Source organism: Coptis chinensis, chromosome 6 (assembly GCF_015680905.1).
Source record: "Coptis chinensis isolate HL-2020 chromosome 6, ASM1568090v1, whole genome shotgun sequence".
NCBI lineage: Eukaryota > Viridiplantae > Streptophyta > Magnoliopsida > Ranunculales > Ranunculaceae > Coptis > Coptis chinensis.
The window spans coordinates 72,277,636-72,302,590 of NC_141461.1; the positions used below are offsets into that span (position 1 = coordinate 72,277,636).

Below are 24,955 nucleotides of genomic sequence, written 5' to 3' on the forward strand. Positions count from 1 at the left end.
TATTGAGTTTGCATGAACATTTGTGTTTTAGTGAAATGTACCCACTTTATGATAAATAGCAAAAGTTGTGTATACGTTTTTAAGTGAAATCCACTAAATTTGGGTTTTATATGTATCTGTGATGATCTTTTTTGTTACTTTGTTGTATTTGTGTGATCACGTGTATGACACAAGTTATGAATGTAACTGGAACGTTTAAAGATATCCATTGGTTTCAAGCCAGGTTAAATGACTGCATATGACATATTGGTCTATTTTGAGTTTTTGACATGTTCGGCAACTGTGGTGTATGCCTTCTGGATGATATGCCTTTCCCACCTATATACTATGAAGGCATCAATGTCACCCCGTTCTAAATGTTAGCAAGGTCTGATAACAATTGCATAAAGTAACTGGACATCTATATATTTTCACTGGCTTTCATGTCAGACAAAGAAGACATGGATAGTAGATTACTCTTTTCCATGTTTGCCTAGTGTGGTTAGACCAGATTTTATACTCGGATTTGGTTTGACCAGATTTTGTACTCACTTCTTGAGCATGATATGTAATGGAACTTCGTTAGGTTATGAAACTTTCAAGAAGAAAATAACACAGTAATATTTGGAACCTAAAACCTCGAAAGAACCTTATTATCTAACTCAGAGCTTAAACAATTGTGTTACAGAGACGATGGGTTACTAGATTGTGTCATGAGTTAAGAAAAGAAGGATTATTGGGTGGTTTGGTTGTGTCTATTTTAAATTTGTATGTAACAGTTTTTATTAATTGAACCTCGAGTTTGGTATGTGTGTACTATTTTGGTATCCCATCAGTTCCACATTGTATCAACATTCCAATTTCAAAGGCTTGAAGTATAAGCATGCTCATAATTTCACTGCAACCAGTTTTAAATGTATACACGTGTAGAGCATGCATGTGCATTTTGCTAGTTACATTAATTATTTCCAACCAACTGATTAAACATACAAGAGAGCTTAAAAATAAATTCTGAGAGCACCTACCTGCTCCATTTCTTTTCAGCATCAACATGAGTTCTTTGCAATCTCCCAAAATCAATGTCTTTTTCCAGCTTTAATCTTTCCATCAAAATACCAGCTAGCTTAAATGTTGTTTCCTAAAATGCATTTTTATTAACTTGAAGTTTTGTGTGAAATACAACTCTTATGTTGTACACAAAACTACATAATATTTTAAGGGGTGATATGCACATTAAGATAGTGAATATGTTAATCAAGCAGAAGCCATTGCCTTACAAATAGGTAAATCCCCTTTGATTGTGGGTGGTGCCCTAAGAATTGGATTACTTTCAAAGAAATTGACAGGCTTCAAATCGAAACTTGATGACACTGTAGGCATGATAGGGAAATCTTCTTGGCATGGTATGTGGTGGAATCCAAGAGTGTACCATAAAACAATATCTTTGTTCTCGATCGGCCGGTCCCTGTACATTATCAAATAATATTGTTACAACAATTTGACGTTATATGCATAGACAATATATTTATTTAAGACATATCAAGGGTCAGAATTTGCTAGATTTAGGCCTTCAGCACATTTAAGATGATGATGTATATTGTTGAGTCATACCTCTCAGACCATACAGCAAGTGTGTCCTCCCCTTTACCCTGGTACACTAGGAGCCCACCAGCCCATTCCTCACTTCTGTTGTATGGAGTCACCCAAATCTAACCAAAGAAAGTTCAAACTTATTGGGAACTTATTTTGGTGAAGCAAAAAAAAAAAAAAAAACAAAACAAAACAAAAAACAAAAAACAAAAACAACAAACAAAATAGATGACACTATAGTATATGCCCCTAAATATAATAATAATAATTTTTCTAACTCCTATTGTCATGATTTCAACCCATAAATATGCATAACAACCTAAATTTTAGGAGTGATATGCACAATTTCTATAGTTGTATTTTGCATGACTAAAATTCAAGATTAATTACCTGGTTGTTTGTGAAAGCTGCTCTTACTTGAGGAGGATCATGGACATCAAGTAAGCTAGCTGCAGTTCCTCTAGGTACAATTTTATACCCAATCGGGTTCCCCACCCTAGATTTCTTATTCGGATTTACGACGTGAAACTCTGATGGATCATAAAGTTTCAGCTTAATCTGTGCATCATTTTCGGATTTGGCTACATGTCTTTTAGCTTTCAGGTAACTCTTCCTGGGTGATTCACCTGGAGATGTTTCCACCTTCTCGAGATTCATTTTAACAAAGGAATTATCTGAGCCGTCAATGTCCATGTCTAGGTGGAATGTGATGAAGTGATCGTGTACAACACCAATTAGGTTCTCTGATACCAATGTACCAGACATATATGCATCACTGGGCACATGATCAACGTTCTGATAAGATGTTCCTTTCACCATCAACATCCCACTAAGGCCCACCTGTTATTTCACTATTGTTCAATTAGGCTTTTAGGAGGTTAGGGATGTTTTCTACAAATTTTTGACCCAAAGTTGGCCCAATAATAGGGTAACTGCAAGAAAAAAAAAATGGAACAAATGCTAACCTTGATGCGTATCAAACCATCCATTTGAAACTCCCAATCTATAATGTAATCATAATTTCCGACTGATGCTACCATTCTAGCCACGAGTGTCATCTTGGATCGTGCTTCTCTAATCTGTATCATAGGGCCCATTGTAGAAGAAAAACATTGAATGAGGTATGGAGCAAGTTAATACAAAATAATCAAGCAATCGTGTTTAATTAATATTTTACTGTTGGAATCTCTCATGGTTAAGAATTGAACTTTTCTCTAAAATAATATAAATCTCAATCTTAAATAATGACACGAAAAAACATATTGGTTGGACTTTTGCAAGTGGTTCAATAATTATTATTTTTAATTATTTACTATACTTTTGTGTTTTTTTTTTATTATTTCATCAAAACTAAGTAATTGTGATTTGTGACTAATTTGGTGTTCATGTGATCGACAAAGGATGGGTTAACATGTGGATTAAATCCGATTCAGCTGCAGCAATCACAACTTTTAGGAATGGCTCTATGCCCTGGAAATTCAAAAGGAAGATGGGATCAAGTATACTACATTTGGTGAGAGACCAATATTATATCAGACCTAGTAGCTAATTAAGAGAGCATCAAGTATGTTGTATGCCTATAGTTGGATATTTAGAGCTGAAACCTCCATGCATATATAAGTGGGTGTTACATACCATGTATACCACATGCTTACAACTTGATGTAGGAGTGCATTATTCTTACACTAACATACTAAGAGTGTCGATGGCCAGAACTAGAACCGTAGAAAAAATTATGGTTTCGTTTAAAAATGGATACTAAAAAAACCGGACCGTACCATAAAGAACCGGAATCGAATGGTTTTTTAAACAAAAAAGCTGGACCAGAATCGAAACCGGATGTTATCGTACTTTTAATATAAAAAATATCAAAATAAATAATATAAAAACTCAAAACGTTCATTTATATATTACTAAATTTGATTTATTAGTGTATAATATGTAATTTTCATAGTATTTAATGTTATAAATAATATAAAAATATAGTTTACAACCTTAAATATATGGTTTAATGTAACTTATTATTAAATGACACAATAACTTATATCAATATTTTTTTAAAAAAAAAGACTCGTTTGTGTGGTATTTTTGTGTTTTTTAGTACACATTTTTTAATAAGACTAATTAAAAATATGTGTAAATAGTGAATATCTTAATAACCGAAATGAATAACCGGATCCGGAAATACCCACTAAAAACCGATGGTTATGGGTATGGTTCTATAATTTTAAGAACCACAAAGAACCACAACTAGAACCGAAATCATAAAATTAAATGGGTCTTGGTTTTTACAACACTAATCACCGAACAAGAACCAGACCGTTGTCACCCCTAACCATATTTGTAATTTTTTCTATTTCTTTAATATAATTTTTGAACTTACCAAGCAAAAAAATAGTGAATATTTTGGTGTCATGCATGGACAGTACCTTTACGAAACGTACCAAAAAAAGTCGGAAACTTATTAGAAATATCATTCGAGTCTCTGTATTTAAACGTGGTGTTAACTACGCATCAAGTACAGTTGGGACCAGAATTTCGCTACGGGTCACTTGCGTGTGGCTCACTGGAGGTACCTGCTGCCTGTCGGTCAATTTACATGGCAAACATTCAAGTCAAAAACGTCACACAATAGAGTTCACTGAGAGGACGTGGAGTTAATTTGTCCACAAACTACTCATAAGTCACAACCAGTAACGAACGATAGACTGACCCACCTATTTGATCTACTGATATGTCAAAAATCATAATTATTGATTTATGTGTGTATTGCAATGCAAACCAACGTTATCAAAATAGTAAATCGCAATAATAGATCTAAAAAATAGGTCCGTATAGCACTGCTCAGTCACAACTACGACATTAGAGTTCACCACCAAAAATTATAATCAATTTTGGATCATTAAGTATACACATTTTTGTAAACTGGTACAATTAGGTCGATAAAAATTTACCTGCATGCCAGAATATGGGCTCTCCTCAGAATGTCTCCAGCCAATCTCACCAGCATAACGCTCGAATATGCAAACCATATTTGATCGAACATAAGGTTTCCCATCCGAGGCGCCAAATACTCCATCCATGTAATATGCATTTCGTGGACAATCGTTAAGTGGTACAAGTGACAATGCGGTTAATCCCATCCCATACTCACCAGCATCCATATATGTTTTAAAATACCAACCTTCACTAGGGTCCATATACGGAACAAATAGTTCTGAAGAAAATCCTTTGTACATAACTCTCCTGAGTTTACCAGACTCTGAATCCCTAACCATGGCTTGCGAGATTATGACACCCGCTCGTGGATCAGGCTTCAAATGGAATTCCCAGTTTGCCCATTTCACCAAGTGTCCGTCAACCTTAAAACTCGGTCCTCTGGGCTGCTCCATGGAAATTGGATTTACTGGATCCATGTTTAGTGGCTTGTTTTGTGCTGAGTATCGATAATCAGTGTTAGTTGATTTTGGAACAGGGATACCATGTCCGGTGTTTGTTATATGTACAATTTCTCTTTTGTCGATATCTACTTTGACCGTGAGTCCTTCAATAGGCCGCATGTAGAAATTCGACGTGCCTTCACTTGAAAAGCATTGAACGTTAATGACCCTCCTCCCTTCTTCATTAGGCCCATACCATCCTGTCGCCAGGGGCACACATTTCAAGTCACTAATTTTAACTCCACGGTCAATGATTGATTTGTTGAATTCAGCATTAGCAAGTGGTAAATTTATCGCGATAGCCATGTCTTCGGCAGTTAGGATTGGATATCCAGAATCAGGATTCACAACATGGCTCAACACCTGGCTAGACCCCAAGTCGACCACTAGCACATTGGACTTGGCCTCAAAATAAACAATCACAAATGCTTGTCTTGGAAGAAGAGGATCTCCTCTCTTCCAATTCAGTACTCGTGATTTTTCAGGTTCATAGAGTGAGATTGAATGAATAGGAGGGAAAGTTGAAATGAATGGTGGATAGGATGAGAGAATGGTTCGGACCTTAGTGATTTCTTGCAAAGTAAGTGGGTCTAATGGATGTTTTGGGCTCTCAGTTAAATGGTTTATATGTTTCTGACTTGGAGATTCTAAGGCTACATTTGATTTGGCTAGAATTCTGTTTTTAGAGGTGCACCATGATGAGTACTGGGAGCAGCTAAGAAGAAATTCAGATTTATTTAAGGGGTACCATGTACTAGTAAGGAGCATGAGATGGAGGCCAAGAAAGAGAAGGATTAATAAATGAAGAATTGAAGCAGCTTCCATTGCTACTTCAACTGAGGGAGAGGTAGTACAAAACCAAATAAACTTAGTTGACACACTCTGAAATAAATAGGCACATGGCTAAGGTAGATGTGGGCATGTGGTATACTAGTACATGAGAGCGATTTGTATTTTGTTGGTGTGTGATTGCAGTATTGCAATGGGTTGCGATATTAAAGATACAACCATTACTGATTACAAGCAAATATCAGTCCAAGCAAATATCAGTCCTATGCGTGAATGTGTCAAATACCCAGGAATATTTACAAATTTTATGACAACGAAAACTGAATATCTAAAATTCGTGGAAGTCTACGAGCAAAAAATGTTAGATGTCCATATCAGCCAAAAGCCAAAAATGGTGACCCGGATAACTCGGCATGCATATTTTGTCAGGCATGCAAAAATCGAGATATGGAGATTGAAAATATTTTGGCATGCATGTCACATCATCGACTGAAAATATTGTTAAATTTTTTGCTCCAAGCCAGAATCCCACCCTTACACGTTAACCCGAATCTCAAATACGGATCTCAAACATACGCTAAATCTTCACTTACAGATTTGCTCTTAAGTCTTAACTAGCTAGAGGAAAAAAGAAACCTATAATGGTGTTTTTCCTTCTGCCAACATGAAGTCTAACGAAGGTGGAGCCACAACCATGGAAAAAGCAAGTTTATGAGACTAATTTTCTCAAATTTAAACTTAATCTGCTTGGTTCCATAAGAATCCAAAAGTACTAGTTACTTGGCTCGAGCAGAAACATCATGAAATTTAAGTGAAAATCATTATTGAAACAATATTACAAAAAATCAAAGTCATTTTTGAAGAAATTCCTTGTGATCTAGTTTGCAAAGTTAATGCATATTAGTCGGTACCGGTATTAATCTTAATGAGTATTCTTGTGGATAGGTGAGATTGTGATTGGGGCAGATCAAGAAATTTCATGCCCTAGTTTATCACAGAGTTTTTTTTTTTCACTCTGAGTTTTCTTTCCTTTTATTTTCCTTCCTTCGGGGTAAAATGGTACATGAGGAATTAAACATTTTGTCAGTTCCTATTTTGTTGGGATTGGATTGAAACGTGTGTGGCTGAGAGATTTGGCTTGGAGCACTTGGAGGAAAACCGCTCCAAAAACACAATAGAAAAGAAAATAGAATGAGGTGAAGAATTTTATCTCTCAGTTACTATCGAAAAAAAAAAAGGAATCTTATCTCTCTGTGATTCCGCTGGAGAATCTGTGATTCTGTGGGTATATACATGTCCTGTTTTCGAGGAGACTCCCAATCATGCTGGATGCCCGACGGTAACCCTTAAGTGCCGACTAATAATTAGAGTTGATGTGGGTGAACTTTATAAATGATTATTTATGAGTATGAGTATGAGTATGAGTATGACCGATTTGATTTGACAGTGATAAATAATTCAACGCAATGACGTTTTTATCTCCAAGAATAGTGGATGTGTGCTGTCGTGTCATTTTTGTGTGAACATCCAATTTAATCACTAGTTTTTTGAATTTGTTCTATAAACGGGTGTTCTATAAACGGGTGCCATTATATTAAATTATTATGAAAATTATATTAACTATGTGGAGTTGTGGAGCCATGAGGTATAAATATTATATTGATTTTTACTTAATTTTTTTATGTGGGTGGTTCTTTGTCTTCTCCAGTTCGGTTGTGTAACTATTATCCATATGTTCTATGTAGAGCTATGAGATATGCATATTATATTTGCTTTTACTTAATTTTTGTTGTAGACGGTTCTTTATCTTCTCAAATTCGATTGTGTAACTTTTATCCACATGTTATATGTAGAGCTATGAGATATGAATATTATATTGGCTTTCACTAAATTTTTGATGTGATTACTATGAATATCATTAATTAGTATATCTCTCACGTTGAAGAAATAGATGTTGAAGTAACATTAAGTGTTGAAATAGCTGTCACGTAATATTGCTTCAATCTAGTTATTAGAGAATGATATTGGGCTACACTATGAATAAATTATGATTGAGCATTTAGTAATGGTTTCTTGCTGTTTACAAAAAAGTGTTAATCTTTTCAAGTTTACATCCATTATCAGCTATATTTTGTAGGTTATGTAAATCAATTGGGAAATAAGTGATTATGGACAAGGTAGAGGTGTAAATTGAAAGTGGCCGAAAACTGTAGGATTTGAGGAGAAAGGTTATTCTGGGTTGTATTATCCTACAACTCTTTCGTTGTACATAGAACTTGTTGTTGATTGGACATGATGTTATTTTTCAGTTTTTTAATGTAAATGGTGTAGATTTATAAAATATCTTCTGCTTTGTCACCAAAAGCTACGAAAGCAGTCATTTCAGTTTCATCCTCAACCCATAGTTTTAAAAGGTATCTATAAATTAAAACATTTAGAATATTTGTACTCAATATCCTTTTTATTAGACATTTGTTGGAAGACTTACCTCTTTTTTGGTTTTAAATATTTAGCTCCACAATCTGTGCATGTATGTTATGAACCACTATCAATGTGTTTGACAGTACATTTAACACAAGTTTAGTAGTACCAGTTGGTCCCTAACAACTTAACAAATTTTCCTCTGCATGTGAAAACCTTTCCTTGTAAAAGGTCATAGATTACAAAACTGACTATATAAATCATATGATATTGAAAATATATGAAAAATAATGTAATACTAAATGGCTAACCTGATTGGTTGGTTCCATCCCATATCTTATGAGTTATTCTATTGTTATCCTGTCCTTGCTCATTTTTTCCTCTAATGAAATTGGCTCTTCGTTGTCTGTTTCTTCTATTCCAACTTTTTTATCGGGGTCTTCAAATCTTCAAAATTGAAAAAGACAATCATTATAAAAAATATGAATAATTGAAAATTTTGTAAATAAAACTGATCATAAATTACCTTTTTCTCATTTCATGAACATATTTTAAATCCAAATTTATGTAAAGCTTTGTTGCTGATGAGACACACACTTGAAATTGCACTATTAAATAGGAAACAGTTTAGTATGATAGCAATTATTTTGGAAACTAATACAAAGATGATGTTAAAGCTTAAACTTACTTCCAATCTTTTTCAGAAACAGGGATGTCAGAATGACAAGAACATTTTCTTCCTTATTGCTTATATTAGCAATTGTATCGGACATTTGTCCCCATAAAGCCACGTTCTTCTCATAACCCCTGTAGATTATCCCAAATTGTCAAATATAATTTAATAATAGAAGAAAAAATTGTGTATTTCTGAATTAATGTTTACCTTTCGTCTACCAAAGTAATTTCTCTGTAACCTTGTGGTTTTTTTTTACCAATTTTTTTCAAAATTGTTATTATATCTGTATTACAAATATTGTTAGATCATTCGAATATGCGTCATTAAAATATACAAAAAATAATAAGTTTATAAAATACCTTTCAAGTCACATGCTGAGACATTTTCTGTTGCAAGGAATTTTTCGAATCTTACAAAAGTGAACTTGTAATTTTCAATACTCTTGACATCTTCGTTGGTAGGAGTTACTATAGTTGCTTTTGTAAACAAAATTTTGCAGTTAAATCGTACAGGATGGTAACTCTTGTCTTCTTTGTCCACTTCAAATTTCTCAAAAGTATAAATTTTTCCCTCTTCTAGTTTTTCTCTAAATTTGTCTTTTAGGCTATCCTGTACCTTGGCATGGATTTGATCTCCCTATGATTTCAAAATTAAATTATTAAGTAAAAAAAACGATTATTAATTAAATTTATATTTCTGGCCTTTTCATCAATGAGAAGCATGTCTATTTCAAAAGTTTGTTTTATGTTCAACGGATTAAAAGGGAACCACAATCTTCTGACACGTGCTTTCACTATACACTTGTCTGTTTTTTGGTTGACCTCAGCAAGTTCTGTGTATTTATTTTCCATTGTGTAATGCCTGCGAAACAGTATTATAACATTGTGAATTAGTTCCTTAACAAAAAACTATCAATATATATTGATTAAGCTATTATTAAGTAAATTACCTACCCTTGAAGTTTCATTTCCAACAGTGTGTAATAGGAGTAAGTGTATTATCATGTAATTGAACTAATTGAGAAATTATTGCGTAATAAATCACAAATAGACACTCGGGCACCGCCATCTAGAAATTTGATGACTGGTATAAGATTCACGACAAGTTCAGAAAGGTATTATTATCGTTTAGCGCTTGTGCTAAGGAGTTAAACAGCTTGACCATAGGGAAAGGAGTGAAATTGGATCGAGATGCAGGGGCGCATCACCAGAAGAGATTGAGCTAATTATAGTTGAATCATCATCGATTGGCGAGGTATGAGGAAGGCGGGGAGTAGGAGTTTACCCAGTGGAATTTGGACCGAACGACCGCGGCCTTGCTTGCCGATCTTATGAAAAAAACTCACCGTTTCCGGCTGGAACTGGGGCTGATGTGACTCCTTTTACGCCTGATGTGCATCCGACCGACTGCATCTGATGTGCCACCCGCATATCTGATCGGTTCTAACACGGGAGTATTAAGGGAGGGAAAGATACTCTGCCATATCAGAAATGCCTGTCGACTCTTTGAGTACTGCTCCTCTAGATGCTAATCCTTCTGCTCCCCCTATCATATAATAGGGGTAAGTGTTTGGAGAAATACTGTAAGGGAACACCAAGTTCATGCACGCTTTGCTCCCTTTGAGACCTTGACTTTGAACTACATATCATTTCTTGCAGCTGTTCATTCCTTTCATGAACCCACTATCTGAAAAGGGTGATCGTGAGGCATCCTATATACCTCACTGGCAGCAAGCAATGGCAGAAGAGTGATCAGCATTAGAGCGAACACAAACCTGGGATCTGGTCCCTTTTCCTGAGGGTAAGAAAGCTATAGTGCTTAAGTTGGTCTATAAAGTGAAGACTCACTCTGATGGCACACTTAAGCGGTACAGGAGGTAAGTGGGTACAGGAGGGACTGACCCGCTGGTTTTAACGTTTTGAATGTGGGTACTTGGAACATTATCTTGTGTTCTGCTCTCATTTCTAAACCAAAATTTCTAGTACAGAAAAGAGCCTTTAACAATCACATCTATATCAGCTCAAATTGCCGTGGTACCACTTGGACATTTAATGGCTTCAACAATCACTAAATACGCATTCTTTAAGGGAACTCGATGGGAATTCACTATGAATCCAGGACCATTCAATGTCAAAGAGCATTTTCTGATGACCATATTTGCTAACTTTGGTGTTGGAACTGTTTATGCTACACATATTGTTACTGCTATCTATGTGTTTTATAAAAAGGAGATCACCTTATTTGTTTCTGCCCATATACCCATAGTGTTTGTCTTAGTGGATGCCATCCAAAAGGGATTAGAATTCAAGCTCAAGCGTTTCAAAGTGGAATACCCGCTGCGCACTAATGTGGCATGCTACTAAAGTGCAGTCAGTTAGAGCAAGATGTTCTTCTGCATATGTAAGTGACTACATGGGTATTCTGTCAGTTAAAGTTAGCGTATAGTTATTGTAGTTATACCTAAGACATCCGTTTTCTTCTAAGACCATTATAGTTATTTGTTGTCTTTCTATATTAGGCCATGGAATTGAATGGTCAGGAGTTATATGACCGGGACCTGAGGCTTGATTATTCCAGACCAAGGGGTTCATTTAATATCCCGCAATCTGGGTACTGTTGATATTACATGTGTTTTTAATTTTTTTATTTGGTCTTCTCACTGCTAATTTTCATTATGCCAATGCAGAAAGACAAACTCGTATCAGAAGGAGGCCAAAGTCTTACGGTTTTTGTTTGAGGTTTTGACACATCAGGGAAGCCTTAGGAGGTAGAGTTTTGTTGAACATTGTTACTATCTACTAAATCATATAATTGGATACTATTCTCACCTATCCTTTGGTGGCAGGTTGGGAGCACATTGTAGGAGCACTTTGCGTCCTGTGCGGAGGTCGCAAGGGTGTCTCTCCCAAAGGATTACGAATCCGGTGCTTTCAAGGGGTATGTAAAAATTTTCCTTGTGATTTTCTTGTTATGAGATATTATTTTTACTACAATCTACACTTGCAATGGTGGCTGTCGCGTGTAATTAAATCTAGGAATGATACAAAGCGTTCATATTGTCGTTGGCCTTACCCCTAGGTTCTCTGTTGAGTGGATGTTACTCTCTTGCTTAGCATTATTCTGTTCTAGATAACTTCTTAATCTTCACTTGAGGCATAATAATAATATATTAAAAAATATTCAGATCTATTAGAAATTTAAAATAAGTTACATATCCTATCCCAAATAAAAAAGTTACATAGAAGTTACATAAACAAAAGTTGAAGAAACAAAAGAGGAATATATATTTATTTAACTTGTTTTTATTTTAATCTTGTATGTGATTTATCTTGAATGTAAAATAGTGAAATTAGGACATATCTTGAGTTGATATCTTCATATTGAATTGAAAACTTCTTTATACACGATGTTCTTTGTGCATCCTTCAGGTTCATTTTCGTCTTTTTTTATTAGGAATTTCAATCCCTTTCTTGAGGTGGTTCGCGAGACAGCAACATATAACTGACCATGTGTGAAAATTGGTCTTGGTAAATAAACACCAACCTTATCAAAAGTCTGACCTTGACTTTTGTTTATAGTCATAGCGAAACAAACTTTGACAGGAAACTGTTTCCTCCTGAAAACGAAAGGCCATTTTGTGTCACTTGGAGACATAATCATTCGGGGAATAAAAACTGGTTCTCCTATCTTTGTTCCAGTAATAATTGTTGCTTCTATGACTTTTGGAGCAATATTTGTCACTGTGAGTCTAGTACCATTACACAGTCCTTCACTTTGATTCATGTGTCGCATCAGCATAATAGGGACTCCACGCTTAAGCTTCAGATTGTGGTTGGGTACTCCGAAAAATTCCAAGCTGTTTAAAAATTCTGTTGGATACAGAACATCTTGTTCTGTACACTTTCCTGGGATTGGACATAGAGAGTTTGCACTTAAGTAACTTTTTAAATCACTAGGAATTTTTGAAACAATTGCAGAATTTATTTCGTCTACTGTGTCATTCTTCGGTGCTAGAATACTCCTCTCTTTCAAGTACTTAACTTCTGTATACTTATTCACCAAATCTGGATAAATGGTGCTGATGATATCTTCAACTGAGTTGTCACTTTCTGGAACGAGTAAGTCATAAGGTATTTTGATCCAAGTTGGCTCTATTTCTTCGTTCAACGCCTTTGCAGGAAGGTTCCCATCTCCTTGATCTAGAACCCATTTGCTAAATTCATCTACAGAACTAACATTGTCATAGTCCATCACGTCACTCTTGAGTCTCATGTTTTCACTCAAGTGAAAAACTTGGCAGCTTTTCCAAAGTTTTGATTTGTTAATGGAAGCTTTAATAACATTAATTCTTTTACCTCTTGGTATGACTGGCAAAATCTGTTTGAAATCTCCACCCATGAGAAATGTCTTTCCACCAAAATCTCTAGTATCTGGTTTCAATAAGTCTTTCAGAGTACGGTCAACGGCCTCAAAGTCGTGCCTATGAGTCATTGGAGCTTCGTCCCACACAATAAGGTCAACTTTTGAAATAAGCTTGTGTAGTTTTGAACCATGAGAAATGTTACAACTTGTGGTCTCATCTGTAGGTATCATAATTTTAAACCTTGAATGCGCTGTTCATCCACCTGGTAAAGGAAGTGATGCTATTCCCGAAAAAGCAACTGCAAGAACAATTTTACTTTCAGAACGGAGTTTTGAAATGATAGTCTTGTAGAGGTATGTTTTCCCAGTTCTCCCATTTCCGTAGACAAAAAAAACACCTCCAGATTACGTCTCAACTGCATCAGTTACACAGTTGTAAACATTTTTCTGTTCATTGTTGAGACCGTTAGAGAGTTTGATATGTTCATTGTGCAGCTCTAAGCAGTTGTAATCCAATTCTTCAGCAATCAATTTGTTACCATATGATGCTTGTGAAGAAATATTGAATTTAGAAAAACCTTCAATATCTGTAAGTGTTTTCCCCCTACGAACCATGATATTCTCAATCTCGCAAAGAGTATCATTCTTTATCTGGTCATCACTTAGCTGGAGACTTTGGTTGTGGTTGGTTTTTCTGTAACAAAACAAAATATCTTCACCAAGGCTTTTCTGATGATTTTCAAAAAGTATTTCTGGAGATGTAACCTCACACAACAAGATTAAAGTGACAAAAAGTTCTCTTAAAGAAGCTGGATTTGCCCACTCGCTTGCTTGCTTCATAGCATCATTCCATTCAATGTTGTCTTATAGCAAACCGTATGCCTGTAATCCAAAAATGAAGGATTACATAATATAAACTGAAAAACTTGATAATCACATTTTAATTATCGTCAACATTACATTATCCTTATGTTTAGTGATACAATGTCAATGATCAGATCTTGGCCACTAAAGCAAATAAATTAAGGCCATGCTTCTATTTAGTGTATATTATCCAGTTAATCTTTTAAGGATAAATGTAATAGGACCAAGTTCAAGTTGAGATATCAAAATATTTCTAGCCAGGCCATTAACAGGGCTTAAAGTATACTCTTCAGGAATGGCATATCTCAGGCAGCAGAAAGCAAGTAATATTTCGCATGAAAACTGGGTGCTTTCCCAAAATGTATTTGGGGGTACCTTTGGTGCATGATAGAGTTAAGAGTGCTCATCTCACTGACATGGTTGACAAAATAAGGAAAAGCGCTATAGGGTGAGAATGTAATGTACTTTTTTTTTTCAAGGGAGAGTTGTGCTTGCTAAATCTGTTCTTTTATTTAGAAAGTATGATGAATGAATTTATTATATTCACTGCATATGACTCGAGCAACTTTAGAAACAAAAAGAAACACACATGCACGTGGACATACTATTACAAAGTGAAGATCAAATTCTCTTATTGGAAGATCCACCATATGCATATTACAATTTGATGCAGTGTTTTCTTTTGCTAACTTTAGGAGGAGCCTCCCAAACTTCTGAGATCAGCTAACCATTTCAAGTCTCCGCAGGCCAAACTTATCCACTTGGAGCCTCAGAGACAAAGCGGGATTAACTTCTCTCTCTTTTCTCAAAATGCATCTACGGTTATACTATGCTTACTGACTTCTGAGAGGTGACTCACACTTTTTCCTATATATTTTCTATTTGTTCTAATTCTATAGTTCTTTATAATTTATGTTTTGACTATTGTATTCATTTGAGAGGTCTTGAAATGGCATTAATATGACAGGCCCTGACTTGAGATCTAACCTGCCAAAATTTATTTAAGGATATGGACACATCTTTTGAAGTCAAGTTCAAAGAGTTTATGATACTTTGAGCTGAATGATTTAAATAATAATACACCAATAAACATGACTGAATCAGAAAGATTCAAGTTATGTGTGGCATTATTATAATTAGAAATGAGATTTGTTTAAAATTGATAAAGTATAGCAAGCAGGCTTCAGGATCACCTTTTGTTGATCAAATCTTCATAGTTATTTGTTATTTGTAAAAGCTTTTCTTAAGTTAGTTAACCAATGCTTGATTAGGAGAGTGGAATCCAACCCCAGATCCTTGCTTAATGGTTACACTCTCTTAGATAAAACAGACACTAAGTTGAGGTTACACTAACACCTAATGTCCATCACGCTTTTTGAATGGCCCAACTCCAAATCTATGGTAAATAGATGATGACCTCCTTAATGTTGGTCAATGTGATAAAAACATTAAGGAAATCACTAAAGTTCCAAATCATGTAGGGCTCTTGCTCTCTGTTTAGCTCAACTCTTTTCAGTATGTAAGCTTTAAGTTCTTATGGGGCCTACTGCCTACATTAGTTCAACATGATCATATTAGGTGAGGTTGATGCCTGATGGCAATAATATAAGATGGTATCTACGTGGACATCTTATTCGGCTGCTTGTATTTGATAAAGAAATGTGAAATGATTCTAAGGTATTTGGTCTGCGCTGTTGACAAATAAAGTAGCAGTGAATTGGATCCATGTTCCAAAACTAAGGGGCGGGTATTTTCTGTCCAAAGATGATGCTTGCTCAAGATTTTTGAGGACTAAGTGTTTTATGAGAACAGGAGATATCATTAAGTACGACATAATATATATTTTGTTGTCAAATGACATATAACTTTAATAATAATGTTAGACTTTTATTGGAATATAATAATAGTCGAGAGGGATACTGCTTAATATGTTACTTACTATATCACAAAAAAGCTGTTAGTAGTAGATGGACAATTGAAGTAGTTGAAAGATTACCTGACAAGCTGCTTTAAAAGTTGGATGTGGGGTTCCATTAACTGTACGAATATCTTCATAACTCCTAGGTCCTTTAACAACATTAAGCAACATTCTTAAGTAGAACCTTTCCCCTGATGTAGGATGTGCGTAGTAAACTCGTTCAACTGATTTTCCTCGTTTTCGTAAAGTCCACTTCTTATATTTTTTTTCCAAACAAATTTAGTTGGGAAATCAACATACGTAAGTGTCCTGGCTAATTCATACTCTTCATTTGCCTTGAACCATTCTGTAAACTTTGTTCTGGATGCTTTTTTACGACGCACTACTACTTTTGGATCATCTTTCTCGTTGTAGTATACAATATTCTGACCTTCAAGATGGAATGGCAAACGCTCGACACTTGGATTTCTGTACTGTATATCAAAATTTAGAAGCCTCCAAACTCCTTCAGAAGAAGAAAGAAATCGACAGTCTAAGAAGTTTGATACTTCATCGACATCCCTGACAATTTGTTCCTTACTGTTATTGTCTGTCACTACATTCTCAACAATCATTGCAGATGCTCTATCATTTCCCTTGTTAATATACTTGAATAGGTACTTGATTGACCTTGCTTTTTTGCAGTGTTCAACATTTATGTGGGCTTGGAACTTCACAATCAAGTCCACATTGTGTGGAATGACCCATTTGTTATCAAGAGTTATTCCGTCTTTTTTTGCAGTTCGACCATTGTCTCTCCTCATATAGACTGTGAAGTCATTTTCATCAATCGTTGTCTCGCTACAGAATGGTTTCGGATAGTGCCTAGAACATTTTTGATTCCCATCATCAGTTTTTATCATGCAAGGAGAATCTGGTTTCCACAACTGCATTATACGCAACTTTGTCAGCAGGGTTAGGCAATTCGGCAGATATAACTCTATTGACTTGCAAAGGGGTGGAAGGCTTTGCAAAGTTCTCCAAAAATAGCAAGATATGAGCATGGGGTACACCTCTCTTTTGGAACTCTATTGTGTAGAGAGCTGCAATTAATTGGAAGTTAGTATCAGATTTTCATACTTTAATAATATAATATTTACTAAAACTTAACAGTAAATATAAAAGTTTTCCAACAAATTGTTTACAAATGCTATGTAAAGAAGTTGCAAACTAACAGAAGCAATGGAAATAAACTAAGAAGTGGACCATTTCACCACTCTTTGATTGACTGTTCAAACTGAGTTTAGAAAGGGATAAAATGGAAGGAAACTATTACGGATGAGAATTAGGCTCTTTTTTTATGATAAAAGTAGTAGATACATAATCATATAATTCCGTATATGTTGGCATATGTTTTTTCAGGTGAGTGAAATGAATGGGAAGGTGATTGGATTTAAACCTCTGTATGTGGCTGTGACTGAACGCAAAGAAGAGAGGAAGGCAAGGCTACAGGTGGTGTATTTTACAAAGACTATATGTATTTTGAATTTTAAACAAAATTTCTAAGCTAGCCTGATCATGGGTTCCCATTAGGTAGCTCTGAGAAACTGGCTTTGGTTTTAGACTGTCAGTCTAGTGTAGGTACCGCATGTTCGATTAATGCCTAATGGAGTCCCACTTGGAAGCAATGGCCCCAAATTGGATCTTTTCCAGGCTTTAGCTCATCCATGGACATTAACTGTACATCCATGGACATGTTAATGTTTATGCTCCTAGTACTTAAGTTCATGTATGATGTGTCCTGACACTCCTGTCACAATGTTCACCCGAGAATAGGGTTTATGTTACTACCTTGTCCCCATAAACTTCAACCACCATTAAGGCAAAATCAATTTAAGAAGTTGGTCGCTCAGTTCACATTTCATAACAGTTCTTAGTAAGTTACAGAGACATAGAATAAACTAGTTTATTATGGCAAATTACAGGGAAGAAGGATGCAGGAAAGGGGGTGGCAGCCAAAATGGTTTAGGAAGGACAATGTGGATGATTGCTATCGTTATGTAGGTGGATACTGGGAAGCAAGAGAAACAAAGAAATGGCATGATATTCCGGATATATTTGGGCAGAGTAACGATGTTTCTCCATGTGTAGATGAAAAGTAAGAAACCATTTAGCTTGGCACTCTGAAACTTGATGTGTCTTACTTGCTTCCCCTGAATTTTTGATCTGCATGGTCTGGAGAGTGTTGGTCACTTAGTTGTACATGAGCTCTCCACATGTAAGTTATCTTGAAGAGATTCTATCAGTAGTAATAATTATACTTGATGGTCCATTTCTAGATATTATCTCCTACCACGTGATATTTTGTTACTTTTATGTATTTATTTATTTTACACACACAGTCACAATAAAAATAGTTTTCCTCTCCCCCCTAATCAGTGTTTGATGGATATAGAATTTTGTGTTTTCCTGTCTTTATTTTATGTTATTTTAGTCTTTCGCTAATCGTTGTAGGAGTTGGTTTTTGTTTTGATCCGCAGGAATTTATTCTTCATATTGTGCTAAACAGATGCGATTTTCCTTTTCAAAGTTAGATTCGTCTGTAGTCAATTTTTTGTTGGTTCCCTTTCCAGGAACAATTTGCTCATATTCGAGCACCTTTTAATGTGGCACAAGTATTATATGCCTGATTTTCACCCTGGTAGACCAAGGCTACCCCCTCCACAGCTGTATTTTTGCCCTGTGTGGTCTCGCCTTTTGCCTCCAAATGGCTTATGGCTTCCAAAGAACAACTGCACCTGGATTGCCCCTAACTATATAGCTCCATACCATCATCGAGACCAAAGACGATCAGACAGAGGATAGGTGCAAGGAGAAGTAGAACCTCCGACGGATGCAAAGTCGCGTTAGCTTTTTGTTTTGATTATTTTTTCTTTTTTAGTCTTTGTCGGTTGTCACAAACTTGTGTGGGGGTTATAGTGTTGTACTGTGACATTGATAGTATTATATGAATTACATTAAAAATTACGAAAGAATAAGTTATAAAAACAACTAAATTAGTAAATTACTTACCCGCCCAAGCTTTTCCGAACCTTTTACGTTTTTGCAAATCCGTCATAAGTTCATGCAGCTTGATTTCAAAAACTCTAGCGACAATTTCAGGGAAATCAACGTGTGTATATCCAGGAGCAATCTTGTCAATACATTTTTGAACTTCAGGCCATTTAGGATTGCAAGTAAAATTTATGAATAGATTAGGAGATCCAGCCCATCAACAAATCGCAATAGCGTCTTGATAGTTTTGCAGCATATAACGTGGACCTCCGGTGAAAGAAGATGGTAGAACTATTCACCTTCCAACAAAACCTGGTTTTGAATCTCCAGAAAGTACTGCATCAACTAATCCTTGATAAAGCTCAGCATGAATAGTCTGCTGGTTATTTCTAACCCAATCAACTCTAATCGTTTCTACAAAGACCGCGGTAGAATCAACAATAAGTTGTTGTTTCAAGCGTCCACCAAGAACAATTGTTTTTCTTTCTTTTAGTCTCATTTGCAATCTAAAAGCGTAGAACTCCCTCATGCTTATGTTTGTCCTTTTCCTAACTTTGACATTATTCCGATAAGGGATATCAATCATGTACCCGTCTTCAGCATGAGGAAACAAAAGAGGATATTGCATGGCCATGAAACTTGCGTGCAATTCATTTATTCTTTTCAGGCCATATCCTTTTTTGTCCACCACAATATCACGGTAATTGCTAAATTCACTCTCTTCCTCAACAATAAGTGCAGCAACTTCAGATGATGTCGGCATGTTATAAAGTCTCCCATCCTTTTGTCTTGTACTAATAAGTTTTATACTGAAATCACCTACTTCAGACTCTTTAAACCTGTCCCTTGCCATTCTATAAGTCTCAGTAAGTTTGTTTGTATTGTTCAACATATCTATCAGTCCCTTCACAATATCTGGATCCAACTCTTCTTCATATTTGTTTTTCAAAATTTTCTTACTAAGAGAGTTCATTCTGTTCACAACTTCATTATCAGTATCATATATGTAAAGTTGGGAAAACTTAGGGCGTAAACCTTCAGGTGGAAGCAAGGTGCCAAATTTGTGGTGGTTTTGGCCTTTTATCTTGTAGACGTATGGACCATGACCATTGTTTATTTATTCTTGAACATCACAGCCTGTTGATGTGAAAGCAAACATGATGTTATATACTCTGATATTTCTCATAAACTTTTTGGAGATGAAGCCAGAATTGCAATCCATAAGCTCATTTAAAAAATCAAGTGTATCTTTCAAAAAAGGTAGCTGAACTTTCCCTCCACCACAACATATAGAAAACTTTGGATTTTTAGGATTTTTCATTCAGTCATTCCTTTCTTCATACCAAACAATGGCATCACAGTAAGGACACACCGATGTTGGCTCTCCAAAATCCAATGGTTGGAAACAACGCCCTGAATTAAAATGAATATTAAAAACTATAACTAATAATATAAATAATAAAATAATATTAAAAACTATAACTAATATAATAGTAACTTTCATGCAAAACTTCACTTGCTTTCTCATGGGAAACTTCAACTTCCATATGGTCATTGGTATCGTTTTCATCTTCTACTTCTTAATCATTCCCACTGATTTGAGAATCGTAGTCATCGTCACTTTCTCCAACACCGTCTGGTTGATATAGGTGATTTTTTCAGGCATAATGGTTGTCATTACTTGTTTCACCATCACAATTAACATAACCATGAATTTCAACTAGTTGGATTTCTCTATTACTCAATATACGTCTTCTTTTATATCGGTTATTTTTGGCTTTTTCATTATTTGACTGCGGTCCATCCACTGTATAAGAATAAAACATGTTAAGTACAAATCAAAGCTAACAATGAACAATGAAAAATGTCTTACCAAGTTCATTAGGAAAAGGCTGTAAAGGAAAAAAAAACCATCAAGTTGATGTTTAGTGGATGTAGAATTTGTTGACAAAATTAAACAACATTATAATTATAATGGAAGAAAAAAGGATTTTTTGGTTACTTGTCCATTAATAATTAAACAAATATTTTTTAAAAGAAAAGACTTATACTTATGGGATATTCAATAGTAGATCGTTCTATGTCTTGAATAGAGGTATTGTCATTATGATTTGAACCGTGTTGAGCTTTTCTGAATTTGATTCAACGGTTCTTGAACCAATTCTTTATGTTATCTTTCGAAATTTGACCATGTACTGACAGGTGAGTTGTCAAAAGTTTGATTTCTTCCTTAGTATAATATAAACTCTTTTGATTAAATGCACTTTCAAGTATGTGAAGGTGCATCGTTGTTGGTGACCATCGCTTTCTTGCAAACATAGTTACCTAGTAGGAACTTAGAATCATGTTGGTGTGAAAGAAATAATGTCGTTCATTGTTAATGTGAAGTTGCTAAGAGAACTCGAGATGGTGCTTTCTATATAATGGAGAGATATTGAAAGAAAACTTGTATAAATAACACTTAGAAGTTCAAGAATTAGTCGCAGCTTTTTCTCCTGATTTGAAGATTAATATATAAAGAAATCTCCTGATTTGAGGAGTCTCTCGCTGAAAGAAGACTTGTATAAAGAACTAATTAGGACTCTTCAAATTGTGTATAGATTAGGAAACTAAATTAGAACTCTTCCCTATTAAAAAAAAATCGGACAGGTGCTGACATTAAAACTTGTCAAAGCAATGGTATTAAAGTGATTCTTTCTATAGGAGGTGCTTCTGGGAGCTACTCTCTTGCGTCCTCTGATGATGCTAGGCAAGTTGCCACATACCTATGGAACAACTTCTTGGGTGGGCAATCCTCATCCCGCCCAATTGGAGATGTTGTTTTGGATGGAATAGATTTTAACGTTGAAGGATGTTCAAACCTATATTGGGATGACCTTGCTAGGTACCTCTCCGGATATAGCAAGAAAGGTAAGTAGGTACCTCTCCCAAACCTATATTTGACTGCTGCACCACAATGTCCATTTCTTGATGCTTGGGTTGGGGGTGCCTTGACAACAAGCCTTTTAGATTATGTTTGGGTGCAATTTTTCAACAATCCCCCTTGTCAGTATGCCACAGGAAGTATTACCAATCTTGAAGATGCATGGAAGCAATGGACCACATCCATCCCTAGTGCTCAAATATTCTTAGGACTACCTGCTGCTACTCAGTCAGCTGGCAGTGGATTCATTCCTATCAACGATCTCACTTCTGAAGTGCTTCCGGCTATCAAAGGGTCAAGCAAGTATGGAGGTGTCATGTTGTGGTCCAAGTACTATAACGGCAGACCATGGCACAACCTTAATGGCAAGAATACTTCCAGATGATCAGCCATGTCAAATTTTGAGTGGACATAAATATCTTAAATATTCGGAACGCTCAATTTACACGTTAACCATGCATTATGGACTCTACTATTAACGGCTTTATTATGCTATCTATATTTGTTGATTCCAGTTCTGCTCATTTAATCCTTCCTTCAATATTAGTGTTCTTGACTAAGATTTGATACAGCCTGATCTGCATGATAAATATGCGCTCTAGGTTTCGAAAAAAATACTAAGAGGTTCCGGTAACAGCTACCTAAAAGTAACGGAACCTATAAAGAATAATAATGATTTAGGAGAATAGGTGAGCATAGCATGCGCTATCTCCACAAACCCTGGATGCATTAACAATACATTCTTCATTCTTATTCTATGAACGGTGTCATATATCAATGTTTGCCATGCGTGTTTCAAATGAGACTTAAGTGTGAGTATCTTTGTTTCCAAAATCTGAGTTTCTTTCTCTCATGTGGGCGTCTTTTCCCAGTACTAAATTTTTTGGAAAGTTTGGTGTAACTATTGTGAGCCCCAAATCGTAGCAGATGGGGTAGCCATTTTAGATAGCTTCCTGTTAGCTTAGTAGCTGCGAGATCTGTCAAGTTCCACTCTTCCCACTTGATCCTGCAAGCCCCAGAAGAGAGCTTTCAGGAACTCTGAAAACTTGACTGCAATGTGTGAAGTATGTCGTACTGCAGAGTAAAATAAATAAAATGCAAATACTTGTGAGTGGAATAGGAGGATGAAGGCCATTATCTTTTTAATTAATGAAATAGATCGTGGAAAATGTTTGTATGTATTATCTATGATGGTCCAATATCGTTAATTTTCAAAATCGAATTTACATAATAAGTAGAATGACTCAGAATCTTAAGACCTTGAATCTGTCTAGATAATAAACAAACTTGATAGGAAACATTACAATATGATCACCATTATATAGACAATTCATACAATCCTGAAGACTTGCAACAATAGTTTTCTAAAGTAATATTACATTTTCAACCAAAAAAAAACTGCTACTGACATATTTCTAATATAGCTTAATATAGCTTAAGCAAACTTAATATAGCTTTGCACGTCGAATGAGGTTAAACTTCCTATGATATTTGAGCATGCTCTAGTCCTCCTTGTATAAGATCCCATAAGATTCCACTCCATTTAGCAATTCACAACTGTCGTCAGCCAAAATTAGCATAGACTTGGAAATTAACATTTTTTCCAAAGCTACTTTTGCTGCACTAAGCTTCGATGTCTCTTTTTGCTCTGAACACACTGAAGCCAAAAGCTTCCCATCCACCAAAATATTGGTAATATTATTTTCCCCATTCCTCCAATGTTTAATATCAACATTTTTGCCCTATTTCTGACAAAGCTCATAAAGCATTGTGAGTGGTTGTTGTTGTAGATTTTCAAGCACAATGATAGGCTCCAACAGTGGACTAAAGACCTACCATAAACATTACATAACTTTATAACTAACAAAAAACAAAAACAGCATCTTCAAAAACTCAGAGTAACTTTTTACCTCCCACATAAACTTCAAATCAAATTTGGCGTTCACGTGTACAGCCGCAGCAACGGGTTCGACGATATCTGCTAGGACTTTTGGTGCTTTTACCTTTCCTCCGTACGCTGAGATCTCGCAAGCTTGTTCTTCTTTTTTAATTGCTAAAGAAAATTCATTAACCTACCAAAACAATATACAAACCCGAATATCAGAGCATGATCAAACCAAATATTTGAAGTTTAAAACCAACAGAATATTCTTAGCTTGTGTACCTTTGCATCAAGAGAAGGGGGATTGTGCCTAACAAAATGAAAAAGGCCATGTCGGACTGCAACGCGAGCAAGCTTTTCAGTGTTAATATTGGAAGCACAAAGAAGCCAGAGTTGGCCCTGATCAAGATCAGGGTATGTGATATATACGAAATTTGCAAAAGCAAGCCCCAAAGCAGCATCACCAACAAACGTTGGTAAGAATGTAAGATGGTGATGAGTCAGCAAAAGAAGAGTGAGTTAATGCTTTTGCCAATAGTGACTTGTCAGAGAACCTATAATTCAGAATCTGCTCAACTACTTCAATTGACAACATCATGTTTTCAATTTGATGTTGTCATAAATGAGGCGTTGCTGGCAATCATGTTTGTGGAGGAGGTAACATAAATCTTTTTTTTCCTACAACCAAGGTATTAGGAATACAATTAAGTATTGTTGATTGAAGTAGAGCAATACAAATATGAAATGACTTTCAATATAACCTTGAAAGACGAATTTCGAACTCTAAAATCTGCAAAAGGCTTCAAATATAAACAATAGCAGATTCGATTGAAAAACATGGATGATAAACCAAAACCTTCATGGATGATTTCATCCTTGCGAAATTCATGAAAAAGACCCTCGCTTGAATCAAAACCCTAACTTCTTAAACCTAAACCTCGTTTTTCAATTGGGAACTTGCAAAAAACCAAAACTTCTAAATATTTGTGTGATATTCGTGGGAAACATGTACCAAATTTACAAACAAACTATCGACAGAGAAGATGAGTGTTGAGACGATAGAGTAAATTAGGTAGTG

General features: G+C 35.5%; 2 protein-coding genes and 2 pseudogenes across 3 annotated transcripts; 1 reads left to right on the forward strand and 3 right to left on the reverse strand.

Moving 5' to 3' along the window:
• Positions 1-845: 845 nt before the first annotated feature.
• On the reverse strand, positions 846-5,882 carry LOC147494324 (amine oxidase [copper-containing] gamma 2-like). Its single transcript, XM_086567645.1, has 5 exons — positions 4,524-5,882; positions 2,535-2,648; positions 1,960-2,409; positions 1,591-1,688; positions 846-1,444 (listed from the first exon to the last, which is right to left on the reverse strand). Exons 1-5 carry the CDS (start codon positions 5,832-5,834, stop codon positions 1,234-1,236), a joined length of 2,184 nt encoding a protein of 727 aa, XP_086423771.1. The 5' UTR covers positions 5,835-5,882; the 3' UTR covers positions 846-1,233.
• A 10,330-nt stretch (positions 5,883-16,212) lies between these two features.
• Positions 16,213-16,971, reverse strand: LOC147494325 (uncharacterized). The gene has a single exon (XM_086568101.1). It carries the CDS (start codon positions 16,969-16,971, stop codon positions 16,213-16,215), a length of 759 nt encoding a protein of 252 aa, XP_086424227.1.
• Positions 16,972-20,929: 3,958 nt separating this feature from the next.
• Positions 20,930-22,380, forward strand: LOC147494326 (hevamine-A-like; annotated as a pseudogene).
• Positions 22,381-23,446: 1,066 nt separating this feature from the next.
• On the reverse strand, positions 23,447-24,734 carry LOC147494327 (ribonuclease 3-like protein 2; annotated as a pseudogene). Its single transcript, XR_015199184.1, has 3 exons — positions 24,160-24,734; positions 23,906-24,067; positions 23,447-23,827 (listed from the first exon to the last, which is right to left on the reverse strand). The product of XR_015199184.1 is annotated as a ribonuclease 3-like protein 2 (transcript).
• Positions 24,735-24,955: the final 221 nt, after the last annotated feature.

Coding starts and splice junctions, on each gene's coding strand:
- LOC147494324 (XM_086567645.1), bottom strand. CDS start 5,834: ATGGAAGCTGCTTCAATTCTTCATTTATTAATCCTTCTCTTTCTTGGC. Junction 2,410..2,534: donor ATGGTTTGATACGCATCAAG/GTTAGCATTTGT, acceptor GTGAAATAACAG/GTGGGCCTTAGTGGGATGTT. Junction 1,445..1,590: donor CTTGCTGTATGGTCTGAGAG/GTATGACTCAAC, acceptor GATAATGTACAG/GGACCGGCCGATCGAGAACA.
- LOC147494325 (XM_086568101.1), bottom strand. CDS start 16,971: ATGCAGTTGTGGAAACCAGATTCTCCTTGCATGATAAAAACTGATGAT.